The sequence below is a fragment of the Aquarana catesbeiana genome, linkage group LG10 (genome assembly GCF_042186555.1).
Source record: "Aquarana catesbeiana isolate 2022-GZ linkage group LG10, ASM4218655v1, whole genome shotgun sequence".
NCBI classification, from domain to species: domain Eukaryota; kingdom Metazoa; phylum Chordata; class Amphibia; order Anura; family Ranidae; genus Aquarana; species Aquarana catesbeiana.
In genome coordinates this window covers 180,622,106-180,644,484 of record NC_133333.1, presented here as the reverse complement: position 1 = coordinate 180,644,484, position 22,379 = coordinate 180,622,106, and the positions used below count along the sequence as shown (strand labels likewise).

The 22,379-nt window shown below is 45.0% G+C and overlaps 1 protein-coding gene across 1 annotated transcript in view; it reads right to left on the bottom strand.

The window, feature by feature from the left end:
* The window catches only part of LOC141111061 (solute carrier family 2, facilitated glucose transporter member 5-like), a 123,255-nt gene that overhangs the window by 68,926 nt on the left and 31,950 nt on the right, over nt 1-22,379 (bottom strand). Inside the window, exons 2-3 of the mRNA XM_073603021.1 lie at nt 7,846-7,935; nt 5,597-5,695 (exon numbers count right to left, since the gene is read on the bottom strand). Coding sequence (XP_073459122.1) covers nt 5,597-5,695; nt 7,846-7,893 — 147 coding nt within the window. The 5' untranslated portion in view covers nt 7,894-7,935. The remainder of the gene's footprint in view (nt 1-5,596; nt 5,696-7,845; nt 7,936-22,379) is intronic.

The window sequence follows — 22,379 nt, the reverse complement described above, 5'->3', positions numbered from 1 at the left end:
CACTCTAAAAACATGCGGGTAGGTAAATCAGATCCTGTCCAAATTGACCCTAATATATCTGAATGTGTGTTAGGGACCCACACAAACACCACCCCATGTTAAAAAAATAAAATGATTTTATTAATTTGCAAATAAGGATCATCTCTTTCTCAGAGAACAGTGAGTGGGGCATAGTGGTGGGAAGAAATTAGCAGCAGTACAAGCAACTTCCTGTAGGGGCGTGATGTCATTCCTGTGTGCTGTCTGCTGCTTCCTCTGCGCACACAGCATACAGCACTCGCGCATATAGATGCATTTGGTGCATTTAGCTGCAGGAATCCATATTTGGATGTAAATTATTGGTAAAGCAGATGCAGATTTCCAGGACTGGACTAACAAATGTTTATAGTGAAAGGCAATAAAATCCTTTCTTATTTTTGCCTGGGGATAGAGTGCAGAGGGATTAGAAGTCTTGTCAGTTTTTGGGGATGTCTGCACCCCTGATAGGGTGAAGACACCTACCAAATTTTGCCACTTTCTCCTTCAAATGTATTCACTTCCTGTCACATAGCCAAACAGGAAGTGAGGGTAAAACTTTACAAATGTCTTTCCTTGGGGACACACAGGGCAATCTAAATAGGTTCCCCATTAGGTAAATTCCTGCGCCCAACAAGATTAACTGTGAGGGGTTACCTCGTTCTGCCACCACCAACACCTAAGGCCGAATTTTTCAGCAGCGTATATAGTGCAGTCCGTATAGTGAATATACTGCAGTTCAGAGTATATAGTACCCTCAGTGTAGTATATATAATACAGTACAAGGTATATAGTACAGTGTACAATATATAATATAGTGTATTGAAGTGGTTAAGGGGAGCCCTATGACAGAATTAAGGAAAAAACGGCATGGGTTCCCCCCTGTCCATACCAGGTCCTTTGGGCCTGGTATGGATTTTGGGGGGGGACCCTCACACCATTTTTTTTTAAATTGGCGTGGAGTTCACCTTAATATTCATACCAGACCCAAAGGGCCTGGTGTGGACTGGGGGGGGAACCCACGCTGTTTTTTTAAATGATTTTTTTATGTATGTTGCTGGGATCTGGCAATACATTACAACCAATGTGAGCAATTTTAAATGAATTTTTTTTTTTAGAAATGTAATTTTGCTGCAGTACTTTTCTAAACATGGGAAAAAATGTGCTACTTTACAGGCAGACTAAGGGGACCCCCAGGCACAATATTTAAAGGAATATTTCATTTTTATTGTTTCACTTTAAGCATTCTTAAAATCACTGCTCCTGAAAAAACGGCCTTTTTAAAAACTTTTTTTTGCACTGATACATATCCCCTGGAGCAGTACCCGGGTCCCCAAACACTTTTTATGGCAATAACATGCATATAAGCCTTTAAAATTAGCACTTTTTTTTTTGCCTGTTCGCAAGTTCTGGTGCGAACCGAGCCGGGGGGTGTTCGGCTCATCCCTAACAAGTACTAGTATCGGTCCCGATACCGAGTATTTGCAGGAGTATTTGGGATGCAGATGCTTCACCCGATACCTGGACACTCAGGAATAAACGGTGCTGCGGCGGGGAAGTTATAATCACTGATCTCTCTGTGTGGCTTTCAATAAAGCAGCTGAAAGCCATGGAGGGGAGAGGAGGAGAAGCACACAGAAAGATTGGTGATTATAACTTCCCCTGCCGCTGCACCGATTGTTCCTGAGTGTCTCATGTATTCTCCTCCAGCTCCCCTATGAGTCCACCTCTGTGTTCCTTTGTGGGCTCCTCCGGTCCCCCCTCCTCCTCGGCTCTCCCTCCGTGTGCTCCTTCATGTTCATCTCCGGTCCCCCCCCCCTCCGTTTCCCTTCTGTCATAGTTGCCAACTGTCCCGGATTTCCCGGGACATTCCCGGGACTTACACTCCATTCACGAATTTTTTGTGTCCCGGTAAATGTCCCGAAAAATCCGGTTTTTGATTTTTGCCGCCGCCGCCCGCCGCCGCCGCTAGAGGTCTGCGGCCGGTGGAGACATTGTCTCTGCCGGCCGCCATCTTGAAGAAGCTTGAAGACGGCTGGGGGGGGGGCTAGACGGAGCTCCTCCGACGCCGCCCACCCTCCGCCCCGCCTCACTCCGCCCACCCTCCGATCCGCCCCGCCCCGCCTCACTCCGCCCACCCTCCGCCCACCCTCCGCCCCGCCTCACTCCGCCTACCCCCGCCCCGCTGCCAGGGAAAGGGGCGGGGGTTTTGCCATCCATGCAGAATTCGAAAAGACCGGCGGACTCTGAGGTAGGGGAGGGGGGGCGCACGCCGCTGTGGGAATTTGTAGGGGGGGCTCCACTGGGGGACACCTGATGTGAGGGGGGGCTCCACTGGGGGACACCTGATGTGAGGGGGGGCTCCGTCGGGGACACCTGATGTGAGGGGGAGCTCCGCCAGGGACACCTGATGTGAGGGGGGGCTCCACTGGGGGACTCCTGATGTGAGGGGGGCTCTGCCGGGGACTCCTGATGTGAGGGGGGGCTCTGCCGGGGACACCTGATGTGAGGGGGGGCTCCACTGGGGGACTCTTGATGTGAGGGGGGCTCCGCCAGGGACACCTGATGTGAGGGGGGGCTCCGCCAGGGACACCTGATGTGAGGGGGGGCTCCGCCAGGGACACCTGATGTGAGGGGGGGCTCCGCCAGGGACACCTGATGTGAGGGGGGGCTCCGCCAGGGACACCTGATGTGAGGGGGGCTCCGCAAGGGACACCTGATGTGAGGGGGGCTCCGCCAGGGACAGCTGATGTGAGGGGGGCTCCGCCAGGGACACCTGATGTGAGGGGGATCTCCGCCAGGGACACCTGATGTGAGGGGGAGCTCCGCCAGGGACACCTGATGTGAGGGGGGGCTCCGCCAGGGACACCTGATGTGAGGGGGGGCTCCGCCAGGGACACCTGATGTGAGGGGGAGCTCCGCCAGGGACACCTGATGTGAGGGGGGGCTCCGCCAGGGACACCTGATGTGAAGGGGGCTCCGCCAGGGACACCTGATGTGAGGGGGAGCTCCGCCAGGGACACCTGATGTGAGGGGGGGCTCCACTGGGGGACACCTGATGTGAGGGGGGGCTCCGCCGGGGACACCTGATGCGAGGGGGGGCTCCGTCGGGGACACCTGATGCGAGGGGGGGCTCCGTCGGGGACACCTGATGTGAGGGGGAGCTCCGCCAGGGACACCTGATGTGAGGGGGGGCTCCACTGGGGGACACCTGATGTGAGGGGGGGCTCCGCCAGGGACACCTGATGTGAGGGGGGCTCCGCCAGGGACACCTGATGTGAGGGGGGCTCCGCCAGGGACAGCTGATGTGAGGGGGGGCTCCGCCAGGGACACCTGATGTGAGGGGGATCTCCGCCAGGGACACCTGATGTGAGGGGGAGCTCCGCCAGGGACACCTGATGTGAGGGGGGGCTCCGCCAGGGACACCTGATGTGAGGGGGGGCTCTGCCGGGGACACCTGATGCGAGGGGGGGGCTCTGCCGGGGACACCTGATGCGAGGGGGGGCTCTGCCGGGGACACCTGATGCGAGGGGGGGCTCTGCCGGGGACACCTGATGTGAGGACGGACTCTGCCGGGGGCAGGCGACGTGGCTAGTGACACGCTCAGGGCTCCCACTGATTCTGCATTATGGTGAGTTGAATGATTTAATTTTATATTACAATGTAATAATAGAAATACTGCACTTCATTCATCCTGACACAATAACAGTCATGGTGCCGGGATGATTGAAGTGCTAACACCAGGTGTTTGGAGTATCTTTATCTGCTGATTGTTAAACTTTCTAGAATACACATATTTTTATTGTGTAGGATCTGGGGCTGCTGTCCCGTCATTTCCCTCTCCCCCTCTCCCCCTTTCCCTCTCCCCCTTTCCCTCTCCCCCTCTCCCTCTCCCCCTCTCCCCCTTTCCCTCTCTCCCCCTTCCCTCTCCCCCTTTCCCTCTCCCCCTCTCCCTCTCCCCCTCTCCCCCTTTCCCTCTCCCCCTTTCCCTCTCCCCCTTTCCCTCTCCATCCCTCATTCATCTCAGACTCTAACCACACCCTCTTGAGCCACGCCCATTTAAGCCACGCCCACTATGTCGCGTAAACCACGCCCATTTTTCACCGCGGCGCGCCGCACTTACTGTGTTTTACTAAGCCACGCCTACACACGAATGCCCCGCCCCCTAATTATTGTACGGCTCCGCCTACAGCCACAAAAGTGTCCCACATTTTTTTTTTACAATGTTGGCAACTATGTTCTGTGTGTTCCTCCGTGTTAATCTCCAGCCCCCCCTCCCCCTCCGCTCCCCTCCATGCACTCCTCCGTGTTCATCTCCGGTCCCCCCTCCTTCTCCGCTCCCCCTCCATGCGCTCCTCCGTGTTCATCCCCGGTCCCCCCTCCGCCCCACTTCTGTGCATTCCTCCGTGTTCATCTACGGTCCCCCCTCCTCCTCCGCTCACACTCCGTGCGCTCCTCCATGTTCATCTCCGTCCCCCCCCCCCCGTTCCCCTTCTGTGCGTTCCTCCGTGTTCATCTCCGGTCCCCCCTCCTCCTCTGCTCCCCCTACGTGTGCTCCTCCTCTGGTCCCCCTCCGATGCTACAGTTTATGAATGGAGAGAGGAGCCGCTGTTTCCTGTCCATTCATCTCCAGTGTAGCTGAGGCTGCTGAGAAAGGTACTGGGTAATCTCTATCCTCAGTCCCTTTCCATGCCCCTTTCCAAGGGGAGATGTCAGGCCCCGCTATCTCATCAAAGCCCCCCTAATAAAAAAAAAGAAACATTGTAATAAATAAATATTCTAAAGTGAAATTGTAAAAATAATAAAAAATAAAATCAAATAAACACTGACTGTCCACTGCCCCCCTCCAAAGAAAGAAAGCATTGTAAACAAATAAAAAATAAAAAAAAATTATATATATATATATATATATATATATATATATATATATATATATATAAAATAAAAAAAATGTTAAAAATGAAATTTAAAAAAAAAATAAAAATAAAAAGCTACTTACAAAAAAAAAAGTATCGGTAATCGTTATCGGTGAGTATTGGTACTTGTTCTCAGTATTAAAAAAGTGGTATCGGGACAACAGGCAGGGTTTTCATAACAGAAGGGACTCTAGAGGTCTCTTCTGTCATAAATGACAGAGGAGACCTTCTGCCCCTACCCTGCCTGTGAGCAAGTAATGTGACCTGAGCCGCACATGCATAGCTCAGACCACATTTACGGTCCGCTATTCATGCGCGGGAGTGATGTCATCTCGGCCTGGCCATTCAAGCTGCTGAAGATACAAAAACTGAAAGGAAGACTGGGAGAAGATCAAAGTCCGGGACCAGGTAGAGCCGTAACAGTGCCGAGCTGGAGGGCTCAGTTTTTTAGGTAAGTCTGTCATAATGTACTAATACGCAGTGCATAATAGTACATTATGACCTAAACCTGCAGGGGGGCCCATTGTTTTCCCTTATCGAAAATACTTTACTACCGCTTTAACTTTCTTCCACATATAAGATGCTTTATCTACAGTTTTAATGTGGTTCTGTTATGCCACCATTCTACATATAAATAGCTTTTAATGAAGTTCTTAAGTACTCACAGGGGTTGGAGAATTTACAGAGGCCACATTGTACCCATACTGAAATGATGACCCGATGGTCGCCACCAGAGTCACCAAGAGGAGTGTTGCTGTCAGTCGCTAAAAAAAGAAGGAGCAGCAGATTGTTACCTTTAATAGATATTGGGTAATTTTTTTATATTATTTAAATTGCATTATTAGAATAACTGTACAATAAACTGTTTCTGAAAATCACCTTGATGTCTGTTTATAGATTGCCAGAAGTAAACATTTCTAAAGGTGCTTTTGTTGTCATTTTTATAGTAGGGGTAAATTTTCTGTTTGATGAAGAAGTTTTCCATACTTATCACATACTGTATGTCTTCATGTAGCGGCCCTGTGAGCTTCTGAAGCATTGCACTTATTTTGGTCACTATCAGGAAAATTATTCCAACTGGTGATCTGTGTATGTACTACTTCACATAGATAGTGCTTGGATCTGGGGGTCATCAGCTCATATTTTAGAGTAGAACATTACATAATGTAGCAGGGGGACCCCGTGCTACTTGGTAGGGTGGTGGTTTACGCCAGATTTTGAAAGAAGCATGCACACTGATTATACAGGTGTGTGCTGGCTTTATAAGAGAGTCAGAGTTAGAGCTCAGGAGCCCACCCTCCTGCGGGAGGTCAGAGTATGTGAAGGAAACCATGTGAGATGCTACCGTCAAGGTCAGGTTGAGACAGAGGAAAGCCAAAACCAGAGAGGAATGTTCATGTGGGACAAGCATAGCTGGGGAGCTGCAAGGAAAAGATGCAGAGCTAAAGTGAAGCATCTGCGCATACCATTGGGATGTGTTTGATGGTCAGAAAGACCAAGAGGTGTGTGATGGTCAGGAAGACCCTGCAGAGGTACTCGGAGCAGTGAAGCTGCCACAAGAGAGCCTGCAGGCTGAAGGTTATATTTTGCAGTGATGGTTATAACCCCCTGAGTGGGAAGATATACTGTACGTGTATGAACTTTGACTTACTTTTAAATAAAAGTGGGCTGCCATGCCCTTAAAATACAGTTTTGGACTGGCGCAACTTATTGTAAACGCACCTACCATTTGTGTTTAATCACCCCAATCTTACAATAAGATTGGTTAGGAGATAGAGTTTTTTCGGCAGAAGAGAATTTGTTTGTCTCTTTAGCCAACAAAAAAAAAAAAAACATTTCCTCTTACTCCTAGGAATTGTTTAATTTATGAACATTGCCTGTGACACATTTGCAGTGCAGTGTACACTACCGATTGATTTCCAATATCAGGAAGACTACGAAAATGTAGCCGGTTGTTCGGATAATGTTACTCCTGTGCGCATGCACAATGGCCGAAAAGGAGGGGCACAGTGTCTGCGGATGAAGTGGCAAAAGACACCTTAAGGCCACTTTGAACAGAGAGGCGAGTCTCTCATAATGTGCACCACTGCAAGGGAGGACTTTTACTTTTCGGGGAGTTGGGCTCTAATAAATATTTATTTGCTACACGGAATATGATACGGGATACGGGAGATACCTCTACTCCTTTTATGAGTCATGTTGCCCTACACTGATTTGTGGATTACTTTTGGAGCAAGAAGTTTGATATTAAGTGTGATAAGACTGCTGATCATTGTAGGTCTAGCAGTCTGGCAAGTTCATTTAGGATACATCTCCACAGAGGTGTTGGTTGAAGATGCATTACTACAGAAGGGAATTATTCATTCATCACTGGATGTATTCTCACATGGACATTTTTTTGCTTATTTTAAATAATTTTTGGCACAGATCTTTTTTTTTGTTTGTTTTGCAAGATATAAACTGTGTTTCAATGCAGTTGATAAGCACATTTTTTATGTATGTTGTGCTGTACTTTGTTTCAACTTGGATTTGTGATCTTATAAGCACAGAAACTGTTTGGGTATATATAATTTGCATTACATGTACAAGTATATCTAGGTTTTCTCTAAAAATGGCATGTGAATTCATACTGAGCTTTGTGAATAGAAAAGTGGCTGAATAGAAAAAATAAAACATTACTATTTAGAACAAACAATCAGCATTTTTTTTTTCTCAAAGAGTTCCTCTTTGCATTCAGTTAGTATTTTTCTCATTGTGTTGCTGAACAAAACCAATTAGTATTTCCTTTTAAAAGAACACTTTTTTTATGCTTTGCTTTATATGATTTATTGTTTACTACGTTATTATTATTTTTTAGGTATTTTTAATGCCGTATTTAATTTTTTTCAGTTAGAATAATGTGGGGTGTACTTACCCCCTTCCTCTCCACCTGCTCCTCTTTGCTGTCTTCCAGATCTGCCATTCTTGCAGGAGTCCCTCAGTCCTCACAATCCACCAGCCAACACTGTGAAAACACAGAATGTCAACAGGCCTTTGTTCCGAACTTTGATCGTGTTATCAAATCAAGAGAAATTAACCGTTTTGTTTTGGATTTTTTTTCTCCATTCAGCACAACTCACTGACAAAACAAGAGCTAGCAGTGCTGTTATCTATAATGTTTAACCACACTTGATGGTGTTCACTGGAATGTAATCATGAATTTAAAATGCATTATCTATATGAGTTTGTCTGTTATCCAAGTCTTTTAGCAGATTAATAACCAAATCAATGTTTAATCACTTCAGCTCCGGAAGATTTGGCTGCTCAATGACCCGGCCATTTGTTGCGATACGGCACTGCTTCACTTTAACTGACAATTGCGCGGTCGTGCGATGCTGTACTCAAACAAAATTGATGTCCTTTTTTCCCACAAATAGAGCTTTCTTTTGGTGATATTTGATCATCTCTGCGGTTTTTATTTTTTGTGCTATAAACAAAAAAAGAGCGACAATTTTGAAAAAAACACAATATTTTGTACTTTTTGCTATAATAAATATCCTCAAATTTTTTTTTTTTTAAAAAAGCTAATTTTTTCCTAAGTTTACGCCGATATGTATTCTTCTACTGCTATCCCGCTTAAAGGAGCCGATGTACACCTACGACGGCTCGCGGTATCGTGCCGACCTGCTGCAGTATAATGACGGCGACTGGTCGGCAATGGTTAATTGGACTATAATCTCAGGAGCAGAGTATGAATTCCCTAAGGGATAAATTAATAAGTGATTTATTTTTATTTTTTTGATCATGTTATCACTATTGCTACTTGTTTTCTCAGGATGACATAACAGTAAAGTAAAGTTTGGTTTCTGTTTCAATTGTTTTTATTGAACTTTTTTGAAGAATAATGAAGAAACATTACAAAGCAGAGCAGCGAACAATACTTGCTAAGCTCTGTACATTCAACAACATAAATAAATAAAAATACAAGGGGGAACCTAAAAGGGCCATAGCAAGTAGGATGAACCGACCATGGTGTCCCCTATAATTAGGGAGATCAAACATATGATGAATAGCTACATCAAAAATGTGTAACCTCTATGAAGTGATCTTCAAAATAATAGAACTTTTAGCTTATGTTATAAGATTCTAATGCTCTCTCCATTGTCATACAACATTTTAGTCATTTATGGGGGATACAACTCCCCACTACTGGTAGTTTATTGAACATAGGTAAGGAAAGGCGAAGGGGGGGGACCGGTCACAGGACCGACCGTGAAAAAAAAAAAGTCAGGAAAGAAGAAAAAGGTGAATCCATCCGGGGATCTATCACCAATTATTCCTGGAGTCAATTGGTTTCTTACCATCCTCCCATCGTAATTAGATAAGGTTACACTTTTCTTGAAGATGCATAGAGTTTGGTACAGTGGCGGAACTACCGCCATAGCGACACACGCGGCCGCTATGGGGCCCGCAGCCGTTAGGGGCCCGGTGAGGACAGGCGGCTCCCCGGGTGACAGCGGGTGGCTTTGCGGGCCCGCGGGTGAGAGCGGGCGGCTCCGCGGGTCCGCGGTGAGAGCGCGGGCGGCTCCAAGGGCTGTCAGGCGGTGAGTCAGCTGGGCGGCTCGGCTCGTGTGTGAGCGGGCTGGTCAATCAGGGAGCTGGCAGCCGGGGGTGCATAGAGATGACATCATCTCTCACCGCCCGGCGCCCTCCCTGCATCCCTGCAGTGCAGTTCCCCCCTCACTGTGCAGGCAGCCTCGGGAAGCAGAGAGATGACCTTATCTCTCTGCTGCCTGACTCTGGGACACAGCATGAAAGTGACACAGCAAGTGACAATCCGTAATGTGTGACAGGTGAAGTGGCAAGTGACAATCCGGGACGTGGCAGCAAGTGACGATCCGTAATGTGTGGCAAGTGACAATCTGGGACGTGACAAGTGACAATCCGTAATGTGTGGCAGGTGACGTGGCAAGTGACAATCTGTAATGTATGGCAGGTGACGTGGCAAGTGACAATCTGTAACATGTGGCAGGCGACGTGGCAAGTGACAATCCGTAATGTGTGGCAAGTGACAATCCGGAAAGTGGCAAGTGACAATCCGTAATGTGTGGCAGGTGACGTGGCAAGTGACAATCTAATGTGTGGCAAGTGACAATCTGGGACGTGGCAAGTGACAATCAGTAATGTGTGGCAGGTGACGTGGCAAGTGACAATCTGGGACGTGGCAAGTGGACAATCGGCAACATGTGGCAGGTGACATTCTGCAATGTGTGACAAGTGACAATCTGCATCTGGTAGCAGGCGACGTGGCAAGTGGACAATCCGCAACGTGTGGCGGGTGATGTGGCAAGTGACATTCCGTGACAAGTTGCATCTGGTGGCAGGCGACGGTGGCAAGTGACACGCTCAGGGCTCCCACTGATTCTGCATTATGGTGAGTTGAACTATTTCATTTTATATAACAGAACAGAAATTGGTTAGAAGGCTGGAGGTCAGCAATGTGTGTCCTTTAGGGGCTGCATACAGTATACTGCATACTTTGTTGTTCAAAATTAATATAAGCTATTGCCTGGGTACTGTGCCACAAGGGTGCGGTAATCTGTTGTTCAATGGCATTAGTTCTTTTTTTTGTGGAGGGGGCGGTTTGCAGGGGGGGGGGGGGGGGGGCCCATACAACATTTTGCTATGGGGCCCTGTGATTTCTAGTTACGCCCCTGGTTTGGTATATATATATATATATATATATATATATATATATTTTATATATATATATATATATTTTTTATATATATATATATATATATATATATATTTATTTATATGAGAATATAAGTTCTTTATACTGTAATATTTCTTGATTAAGATATTAATAAGTAAGAACAAGGGTCTTTCATCGAATATAATATGCATACTGATTTATGTAACATTATTTGTTTTAGATGTTAGATAAAGTTATATTGTATAGGTATATGCTGTACATATGGTTCATACGAATCTCCAGGGATTCCTATAGTATGTCAGCGTAGCTGTTTCCTCTTGTTTTTCAAGAGCCGGTGTTCTGCCAAGAAAGTTCCGCTCGGCGGCTAAGTTCCCCCCGGCGGAAATAGCCGAAGCGGAATAGATGAAAATCAGCTGTACACGGCGCCTGTAAGAGGGCCCCTCGCCACGCTTCGGGCACGGCCTCGCTTCGCTCGGCTCTTTTAGATTCCCCCTCTAGGTCCACTTGGATGGTGGGGAAGGAACCTGGACCCAGAGCGCAGGCGGCGTGTACAGCTGATTGAAGCGTTTGAGCTTCGGCTATCTCCGGCGGCTGACAGTAGTCGGGGTCGGAGCCTGCGCAGTACAGGGGGGGGAACTTATCCGCCGAGGGAACATTCTCGGCAAGACACAGGGCCTCAGTGAGGGGAGGGGAAGCTAGGTCTCATTAGTAGAGTCTGTAGGATAATAAGGCTCAGAAGAACTTTATACCAGCCCTTTTAAAGATAAAGTGGAGGTCAGATTTTAGGAGTAAAAGCTAGGAACAAAAGCACATTTGGCAGACTGCTACAGACACACAAGGAAGCTGCTACAGCTTCAGACATACAAAGACACACATTTGATTATATATACAATCTTCATTTCAAGAATATAACTACATTATTGATGTTATTTTTACATTCTACATTTTGATATTGTTCATGTAAAATTTTGCTATGTTATTATTAAATCAATTTTTGAGTTTTTACACAAGAACTGAACAGATTTCTTGGAACTTTTCTCATCAATATAAGTTTCTGAATATCGATAATAATAACGGTATTTAAAGTGGGGTTCCCATTTAAAAAAAAAAAATGTAAAAGTCAGCAGCTACAAATACTGCAGCTGCTGACTTTTAATTGGACACTTATCTGTCCCAGTATCCAGCGATGCGGGGGATCGAAGCCCCGCTCGTCCCCCCCTCCGCTCGGCGGCGCCGGCATTCTAACTGTGGACGCCCGGCTGTGGCTTCACAGCCGGGCACCCACTGCGCATGCGCGAGCCGCGCAGCGCGCTGTCACTTGCCCCGCAATCATCTGGGACCAGTCACGTGTCTCAGATGATTGACAAGAGGGAGGGTGGAGAGGCGATCTCCCTTCCTGCGCCGAGGGAAGTGATGTCGGGAGCCCTGGCACCGAAGGAGGCAGACTACGAGGGACCCCCTAGCAACAGGCATTTAGAGGTGAGTAAAAAAAATTTTTTTCTCCAAATGTTTTTTTTTTTATTTTTTTTAAACACATTACTAATTTTTTTTTTTTTTTTTGGGTGATACTCCACTTTAACATCAACACCGTGTGTTTGGGACCTGCAAATGAGCTGAGCCAAGGGGACCAATTTTTGTCGAAGAGGGGTTGTTTGTCTTGCAAGGTACTCACTATTTTTTCGTCTAACAAAATCCATGTGAGTTTACATTTCATTAAAGCTATGTCTAAGGCTGGACTTTACCAAGCAGTTGCAATAGCAATTTTGGCTGCTAAAAATATGTAGTACAGCATATTAGGGTCTGTGTGTGTGTCTTGGGACATTTTTGACTGGTTTGTTCAGTAGGGCAATGCTTGTTTCCTTAGTAGTATTGACCATTGTAACTGAAAAGATGAAGGAATGTACCCTCATCCAGAAGTGGCGCACTTTGGGACAAGTCCTCCATACGTGCAGAAACAAACCTATCTGGCCACATACCCTGAAGCAGGAGGCCGACGCGCCCGGATACATTTTTGCAAGATGTTCCGGGATCAAGTACCATCTGGTGTTTGCTTTGTAGCCAGCCTTGATCAGAGCAAAGTTTTAAAATGCCTTTGTGAATTTGTGTGCTCCATTTACGCCAGTCCTCTGCCTCAAGAGCTATGTCTAGATCCCCCTCCCATGCCGTCTGATAAGTTAAACTAACCGAGAGATTGGAAAGTAATTTATACAGCATGGAAACAACACCCCCCCCCCCCCGCCCCGCAAGAAGGCATTCTACATGCACCTGTTCTCAAACATGGTACCTACTACTAGGTCCAAGCTGTTTTTCTGTAATATTTTAGGATAATGGTAAATTTGCTGTAATTGAAAATTCTCAGTGGGGGGCATTTTCAGGCTGTTTATAAATTAAGATGGAGAGCGAATACCTCTATGGTCAATATAGTCCCCCTATGTGGTAAAGTCCCTTATTCAGCCATCATCCAAAGCCTTCGGATTGTATGCCAGGTGAAAATAAGGGTTTGCCAAAAAGAGAAGCCGCAGGTGTATGCTTAGAAAGCAGGAGTCATCTCCTACAACTTATGTCCCACAAATGTATAGAGTTGGAAAGCTTAGGGCACAAAATTGCTTTACGATATCTCGAAGGAGTCCAGAGTATTAAATCCATTGCAAGTGGAAAGCAAGCTTCAGCCTCTAGGGATACCCAGTCTGGCCTATGTCAATGTCTACAGTGGAGTTGGCATAATTGAGCTAGCTAAGCCACCACATAGTGTTTCCTTAAGGCTGGCACTCCCAAACCTCCCACTTTCTTGGGGGCATACATTGTAGCCCGTGCTATCCTGTGACCCTTTGTTCCCCAGACGAATTGGGAAATTTTTTATTGAAATTGTCATGTTGCAATAGCGGAGACTTGGATAGGTAAAAACTTCTAAAATAATATAACAGCCTAGGTAGGACTATCATCTTTACCGAGGCTATTCACATCAGACCATGTCTTCGCATCCTCCAAAAGTTTAGCAAATAAAGTCAGATAGTTTGCCTTATAGAGAGAGGAAATGTTAGGGGTTAGGTGAATTCCTAAGTAGGAAAGCGATGTTTGCTGCCAAAGGAAAGGATATTGAGTCTGGAGGCTCCTTATTGTCGAATTTGACAAGTTGACATTCTTAACTTCTGATTTATCCTGATTAACTAGTAGGCCCAAGATTTCCTGAAAACAGTGCAAGAGGGACAGCAGATTCAGTAAAGTGGTGTGAGGGGAAGTGATGAATAAAAGTAAATCATCCGCGAATAAAGTGCTTTTATGACTCCGACCCTCACTCTCTATCCCCTGAATATTGGGATTCTGGCAAATGGCTATTGTTAAGGGTTTGGAGCATGGCTGTGAGGCTATAAACTTAGGGCCAAACCTTCACCTTTCCAGCACCCAAAAAAGGAAGGGCCAGGAAAGAGAGTCAAATACTTTGCGAATATCAATAAACAGTAGCATCCCAGTCCTGGCCACACCCCCCCCCCCCCCCCAAGAGTCTGATTTCTATAAAGTGGTATTAAACCTAACAAAAATGTAAAAGATTGCAGCTTATCAATCATTAGATGTGGTGGCTGTATTCGGTTTTTTTTTTTAGGCTTTTTTTCCCTGTGTTTTCACCTGGCAATCTGGCTAGTAACACACATCCTGTATTAGAGTGCCCCCACTTTGGATAAAGGAGCACAGGTGGCACCTTTGGACAGCAACATTATTAGTCTGCAAAAGGGAGTGTTAGATGCACTAACAGATTTAAAGACACCAACAAATTGAAGCTAAACTTCAGCTAACGCTTTATAAGCAGTCACACCATGATTTTTTTTTCCTTTTGGGATTAAGGTTTTTCATAAATAAATAAAAGCTGATCATTGTAATCACCCCTGTTGGTGTTAAATGGTTTGTCTCATCCCCCTCTCTGCTATATCTGGAGGAGACCTTGTTATTTTGAAAAACAACAGACTTACTGGCTAGATCACCAGATGAAAATAAAGGGAACAAAGGTAGAACGTTATTTGGTGGTGCTTGGTATCAGGCCAGATACCATGTGATCACTATGAAATCACATCTCACATAGTAAACAATAGTCATGAATGGACTCCATTCATGACATCATTGTTTACTATTGTGTGTGATTTGTGATTATTTACCAGTGATCACATGGTACCCGGGCCAATCAGAGCACCGTGTACCATGTGATAGCTGTGGGCCAATCAGAGCATAACAATAGAAAATGATGAGTCATGATTGAAAGCCATTCATGACAGTTCAAACGATTGCTGTTACAGTGATCATCAAAAAAATAAATAAATCCCTGATCACCCCCCCCAGTGTAGTACAGTGTCACTACAGTGACACTGAACTATTTTGATGAGCGTATGTAAAGAAAAATTGTAAAAAAAAGAAAAAATTATTAAAAGGTTTTTTTCTTTCTTTACATACCGTCACGTGTCAGTATGCCTGATTACCGCCACACCAGTCATATAATTATGCTGTTCTGCACTGGTGGCAGTATGTAAAAAATTGATATGCAAATGAGAAGAGAAACACAGGCGCCTCTAGGTTAGAACTGTAAACATTTTAATGAGATACAGGGGCATTATCCACTTACATCGAGGTAAAGGAAGTAAAGCACGAGTCCATCCACACTGGCGTGGCGTTCACTGCAGAGTGGCATTCTGAACAGCTGATTTTTCTGCCTGTGGGGGAGAAATCCTAGCCAGCAGGATCTCTGGGACCACGGTGATGAAACCGAGGCTTGGATCAAGGTGATGGTGAGGGCTGGAATGTGGCGCCGGGCCTGATGACGTCAATGGTGGGTTGCAACAGCTTTTCAGAGCATGCGCACTGGTAGATGGGACTCAGGGCGCGCTCCTTTGTCAAGCTAGCTGATAACAGCCTTATATATGCCTTGGAACACTGCTATCTAGTGGAAAGGATGTGACATACTTTCCAACATGAAATACCCAGAGCTAAAATAATATAGATATCAACAAACTGTTAACCGCCTATGGTTCAACAGAACTAACATCACATTACATATCAACTTCAGTTCTTGAGGTAATTCCAAATAAGAATAGACAATAAAAAATATAAAAAATATATAAAAATAACATTTGAGCATAAAATCAATCTAAATAACACTATTGCAATTACGAAATTAATAGTATGCGTCGGGGGGGGGGGGGAATAAAATTTATATGGGAAGATACATGAAATTATGAGTACTATATATGCATGTAAATAAATTGTAAATTAATTTACAATGGTGGGATAAATATTTTCTAGATAAATATCTGGAAAATAGAATTTCTCCCAGAGGCCTTAGAATAATAAAAACCTGCTATTTTCTTAGATTGAGTATTGCAAAGAATGGCACATCTCTGAATTTGGTGCAGCAAAATGGATTGACATCTTGGTTAAACATAGATTAACCAGATATGAACAACTAACCCATCAGATCCAAATACCGTCACAATAGATTATGGATATTGGCCATAAAGTTCCCCTATCTTGGCTTGACATTCTGAAGAGAAATACCAAAGAACAAGAAAATGACCTTATTAACAACAAATTAGGTAAGTTTAGACGAGATCTGAAAGACTATACTAACGACAAGGTCTTCACGTGGATGATCAAGCCCATGGTACCCCAAAATCCCCCCCACCATCACCATCCCAACTATACATATAAAAAACCTCAGTACCTCTCATCATTCGTCCACTTCTCCCTCCTCGGATCTCTCACCCACCACGTTACCCCATCACAAAAACCATTATATTAGATGCTACTATTAGTGCATATAAATTTTATTACTGCATAAATTTATAATAAAAATCAGTGCCTTGCAAAGGTATTCACCCCCCTTGGCTTTTTACCTATTTTGTTACATTACAGCCTTTGGTTCAATGTTTTTTTTATCTGAATTATATGTGATAGATCAGAACACAATAGTCTAAGTTGGTGAAGTAAAATTAGAGAAATATATGCATAAAACTATTTTTCAGAAATAAAAAACTGATAATTGGCATGTGCGTATGTATTCACCCCTTTGTTATGAAGCCCATAAAAAGCTCTGGTGTAACCAATTACCTTCAGAAGTCACATAATTAGTGAAATGATGTCCACCTGTTTGCAATCTAAGTGTCACATGATCTGTCATTACATATACACACATTTTTGAAAGGCCCCAGAGGCTGCAACACCTAAGCAAGAGGCACCACTAACCAAACACTGCCATGAAGACCAAGTAACTCTCCAAACAAGTAAGGGACAATGTTGTTGAGAAGTACAAGTCAGGGTTAGGTTATAAAAAAATGTCCAAATCTTTGATGATCCCTAGGTGCACCATCAAATCTATCATAACCAAATGGAAAGAACATGGCACAACAGCAAACCTGCCAAGAGATGGCCGCACACCAAAACTCACGGACCGGCAAGGAGGGCATTAATCAGAGAGGCAGCACAGAGACCTAAGGTAACCCTGGAGGAGCTGCAGAGTTCCACAACAGAGACTGGAATCTCTGTACATAGGACGACAATAAGCCGCACGCTCCATAGAGTTGGGCTTTATGGCAGAGTGGCCAGAAGAAAGCTATTACTTTCAGCAAAAAACAAAATGGCACGTTTTGAGTTTGCGAAAAGGCATGTGGGAGACTCCCAAAATGTATGGAGGAAGGTGCTCTGGTCTGATGAGACTAAAATTAAACTTTTTGGCCATCAAAGAAAATGCTATGTCTGGCGCAAACCCAACACATCACATCACTCAAAGAACACCATCCCCACAGTGAAACATGGTGGTGGCAGCATCTTGCTGTGGGGATGTTTTTCAGCAGTCGGGACTGGGAAACTGGTCAGAGTTGAGAGAGAGATGGATGGTGCTAAATACAGGGATTTTCTTGAGAAAAACCTGTACCACTCTGTGTGTGATTTGAGGCTAAGACGGAGGTTCACCCTCCAGCAGGACAATGACTCCAAACACACTGCTAAAGCAAAATTTGAGTGGTTTAAGGGGAAACATGTAAATGTGTTGGAATGGCCTATTCAAAGCCCAAACCTCAATCCAATAGAAAATCTGTAGTCAGATTTAAAGATTGCTGTTCACAAGCGCAAACCATCCAATTTGAAGGAGCTGGAGCAGTTTTGCAAGAGGAATGGGCAAAAATCACAGTGGTAAGATGTGTCAAGCTCATAGAGACTTATCCAAAGCCACTTGGAGCTGTGATAGCCGCAAAAGGTGGCTCTACAAAGTATTGACTTTAGGGGGTGAATAGTTATCTTGTCCTATTTGTTGTTTGCTTCACAATAAAAAAAAAAAAACATCTTCAAAGTTGCGGGCATGTTCTGTAAATTAAATGATGCAAATCCTCAAACAATCTATCCACCTATATAAATCTGCCCTTCTAAAATACAATTTCTGCCTCCATGCTGCCAAACAAGCCTACTTTGTCTCTCTTATTAATACCTTGTCATCCAGTCCTCATCGGCTCTTCTCAACCTTAACTCTCTGCTTCATCCCCCACCCCCTCTACCCACTAACCCACTCACTGCCCAAGAGATTGCCAATCACTTCAAAGACAAGATTGATGTAATTCGTGAGGACACCTCCACTGTGCGTACATCTTCCCCACCCAATATACCTTGCCTAACAGCACATTCAACACTCTCCTCTTTTGAATTGGCTACTACTGAAGAGGTTACAAAACTTTTCTCATATGCCCACCTAACCAATTGTCCCTTGGATCCTGTTCCCTTACAACTACTACGGTCACCCTCTTCTTCTATCCTATGCTCCCTCTCTCACATCTTCAATCTCTCCCTCTCTAGTGGCACCTTCCCCTCCCCTCTAAAACATGCGCAGATCACTTCCATACTTAAAAAGCCCTCACTGGACCCCACCAACCTGAACAACTTAAGACACAAACTTCTAGAACACTTAGTCTACAACCGTCTTAGCTCCTACCTCAGTGAAAATAACCTTCTTGACCCCTTACAATCTAGCTTTTGCTCGCAGCACTCCACGGAAACTGCCTTACTAAAACTCACTAACATTTTACTAACTGCTAAAACCAACAGCCAGTACTGCATACTCCTACTACTTGACCTCTCTGCAGCCTTTGATACTGTTGACCACCCACTCCTTCTCAATAAACTACATTCCCTTGGCCTCCGAGATTCTGCTCTATCCTGGTTCTCTGCCTATCTATCACAGCGCTTCTTCAATGTCACCACAACTCTGTCTCCTCCTCTCCATTGCCCCTTTCTGTGGGGGTCCCACAAGGCTCTGTTCTTGGACCCCTTCTCTTCTCTATCTATCTACACCTCCTCCCTTGGTCACTTGATAACTGCACATGGCTTCCAATACCACTCATGACACCCAAATCTATCTGTCTACTACTCACCTCACTCCTTCAGTCTCCTCTCGCATTACTAATTGACATATCAGCATGGATATGGCACCACCTCCTTAAACTAAGTCTGTCTAAAACTGAGCTATTAATATTCCCCCCCGCCCGTGCCCCCCTCCATGACTTTTCCATCAAAATCAACAATGCAACTATCAGTCCCTCCCCTCACGCCAGGGTACTAGGTGTAATCCTAGACTCTGACTTGTCATTTCAGCCTCAAATCCAATCGTTGTCATAAGTTTGTAGAATTCACCTCCGTAACATCTCTAAAATTCGCCCCTTTTTAACAAATGAAACCACCAAGCTCCTCATTCACTCCCTTGTTATCTCTCGCCTTGACTATTGCAACTCCCCTCTCATTGGCCTGCCTCTCCATAGGTTATCCCCTTACCAACCGTTCAGTGTCTGTCAACCCTCTCCTCCAATCCCTACACTGGCTCCCAATCACCCAGCAAATTAAATTCAAAATAGTAACCACAACATACAAAGCCATTCATAACTCTGCCCCGAGCTACATCACCAATCTTGTCTCCAAATATCACCCAAATCGTTCTCTCCGCTCTTCTCAAGACCTCCTACTCTCAAGCTCTCTTGTCTCCTCCTCCCATGCTCATCTCCAGGATTTCTCCAGAGCCTCTCCCATCCTCTGGAACTCGCTACCTCCACCTGTCTGGCTATCCCCTACTCTTGCTACCTTCAGGCGATTCCTGAAAACTCATCTCTTCAGGAAAGCCTATCATGTCTCCAACTAATATTTTACCACTTCCATCAGCTCATTCCCCACACTTACAACCTTTTCTACCACCTGCCCCACCCTATTAGATTGTAAGCTCTTCTGAGCAGGGTCTTCTTAATCCTCTTGTATTTTATTGTATTATAACTCTATTGTTTCCCTTTTATATTGTAAAGCGCTGCGTAAACTGGTGGAGCTATATAAATCCTGTATAATAATAATGTTAATTTCAGGTTGTGAAATTAAACACAAAAAATGCCAAGGGGGTGAATACTTTTGCAAGGCACTGTATAAGGCTGTTATCAGCCAAAGTCTCACTAGCTTGACAAAGGAGCGCGCCCTGATTCTCATCTACCAGTGCGCATGCTCTAAAACACCGTTTGCAACCCACCAGTGACGTCATCACGCCCGGTGCCGCATTCCAGCCCTCACCATCGGCCTGATTCAAGCCTCGGTTTTATTGCTGTGGTCCCAGAGATCCTGCTGGCTAGGATTTCTCCCCCACAGGCAGAAAAATCAGCTGTTCAGAACGCCGCTCTGCAGTGAACGCCACGCCAGTGTAGATGGACTTGTGCCTTACTTCCTTAACCTCCATGTAAGTGGATAATGCACCTGTATCTCATTAAAATGTTTACAGTTCTAACCTAGAGGCGACTGTGTTTCTCTTTTCATTTGCATATCTGGAGTCTGCTTTCAACTCCCCCTTCAAAGGCTGCCAAGGTTGTTTTGGAGTGCTAAAGTAATCTATACAGGTCTCCCCTCTTCATCTACATATACTGAGTATCCACTTCAAGGACTTATTGATGGGCTAATGTATTAATTCTCATACTATTTAGCAGCGCCACTACACATTTTTTTGTAAAAAATTGATAGGCAGTCAGTACATCAGGATTGATCAATTTTCAAATCAACGGTATATACCATAGTTTGTAGACTCTATAACTTTCCCACAGACTAAATAATATACAGTGATTTGGGTTATTTTCAGCAGACTACATTTTGGCCTAAATTTGTGAAGAAAGATTTGTTTGCAAAATTTTATAACAGAAACAAAGAAAAACGGGTTTTATTTTCAAAATGTTTGGTATTTTTTCATTTATATAGCAAAAAGCAAAAAACACAGTGGTGATTAAATACCACCAAAAGAATTCTCTATTTGTGCGAAAAAAAGGTTTACATTTCTTTGGGGTACAGTGTTGCATGACTGCACAATTGCCAGTTAAAGTAGCGCAGTACTGAATAGTAATGCCCTGATCATGAAGGGGGTACAACCCTTTGGAGGTAAAATGATTAACCATGACTACACAAGTTAAAACACATAAAATGCACTTAAAATAATTAACCTTACTAAAATGGAGGCACTCCCATTAAATATTCCTGAAGCTCAATTAGACCAACTTAGGCACACCTACAAATACACATGGAGCCTACATACATTTATAAATCTGGGAATCAGAGTTTGTCTTACCCCTCTCTATGCTGATAATTTCCCCTGTGTTCTGAAATTAGAACATTTTTGAAACAGTGGCCCAAATACCAGCTATGATGACTTTACCCCACAATCTATAATATTATTTGATCCCTATTAGCAACGCCCACAGTTGTACATAAAGTTCAACAAATTCATCTGAAACTACAAATTGCATAGAAATTCTAACCAGTTTTTACAGGCGGTATCAGAGTATCTAGATGTAGATCTATTACCTTTAAATGCACCAGTATCTGAATTTTACAACACAACATGCCTTTGGATTACCTTTAATTACTTGTGACTTTGTAATACCATTTTTCTCTAGCCATTGTCTGTATTCAGTGGCGGAATTACCAGGGTCGCAACAGTCGCACTTGCGACTGGGCCCTGGCATTCTGCCAGTATGGGGGGGCCCCAAGGCCCCGCATCTCCCCCTGTACCTCTGGCTGGCATTTAACTCTACAGGGGAGGGGGCGGAAAGGGGCGATCGGCAGCTATGTGATGTCCGCGGGATGTCCCTCCAGCCAGCACAGTTCACTTCCCGAATGTCAGTGTATACAATGGAGAGGGGAGGGGCCTCTGACCCGAGCAGGCACCAAATTCAGTGCACAAGTTTGTCGCTCTGCTTGCACACTCTTGCCGATACATGCTCGGGTCAGAGGCCCCCTCCATTGTGTACACTGACGCTCGGGAAGTGAACTGTGCTCGCTGGAGGGACAAGGAAGCATGTACAAGGGCTGCTACTTCTTGCATTTAGACTTCTCATGTAAGGTAAGCCCGAAACTGGCCCCCCACCTGTCACCTGTTACACTGGCCCCCCACCTGTGACATTGACCCCCCCCACCTGTGAAATAGTGTCCCCATTGGAAGATTTCCCCTCTATTACTTTTCTGGAGACAACCAAACATTTGTGATTTTTCTTTTACTTTCACTTTCAAAGTTAAAGCGGTTGTAAACCCTGCTTGGAGACATCACAAGCGGATGGGCTCTGAAGGTCCGGCATACCTTGCCGGAACTTCAGAGCTTCATGCTGGAACCATGGGCTCCCGCGCACATGTGTGGGAGTGACGTCATTGTGGCTCCTGCCAATCACATAGCCGGAGTTCACGAACCCAGAAGAAAAACAGGGGGAACATGTCAG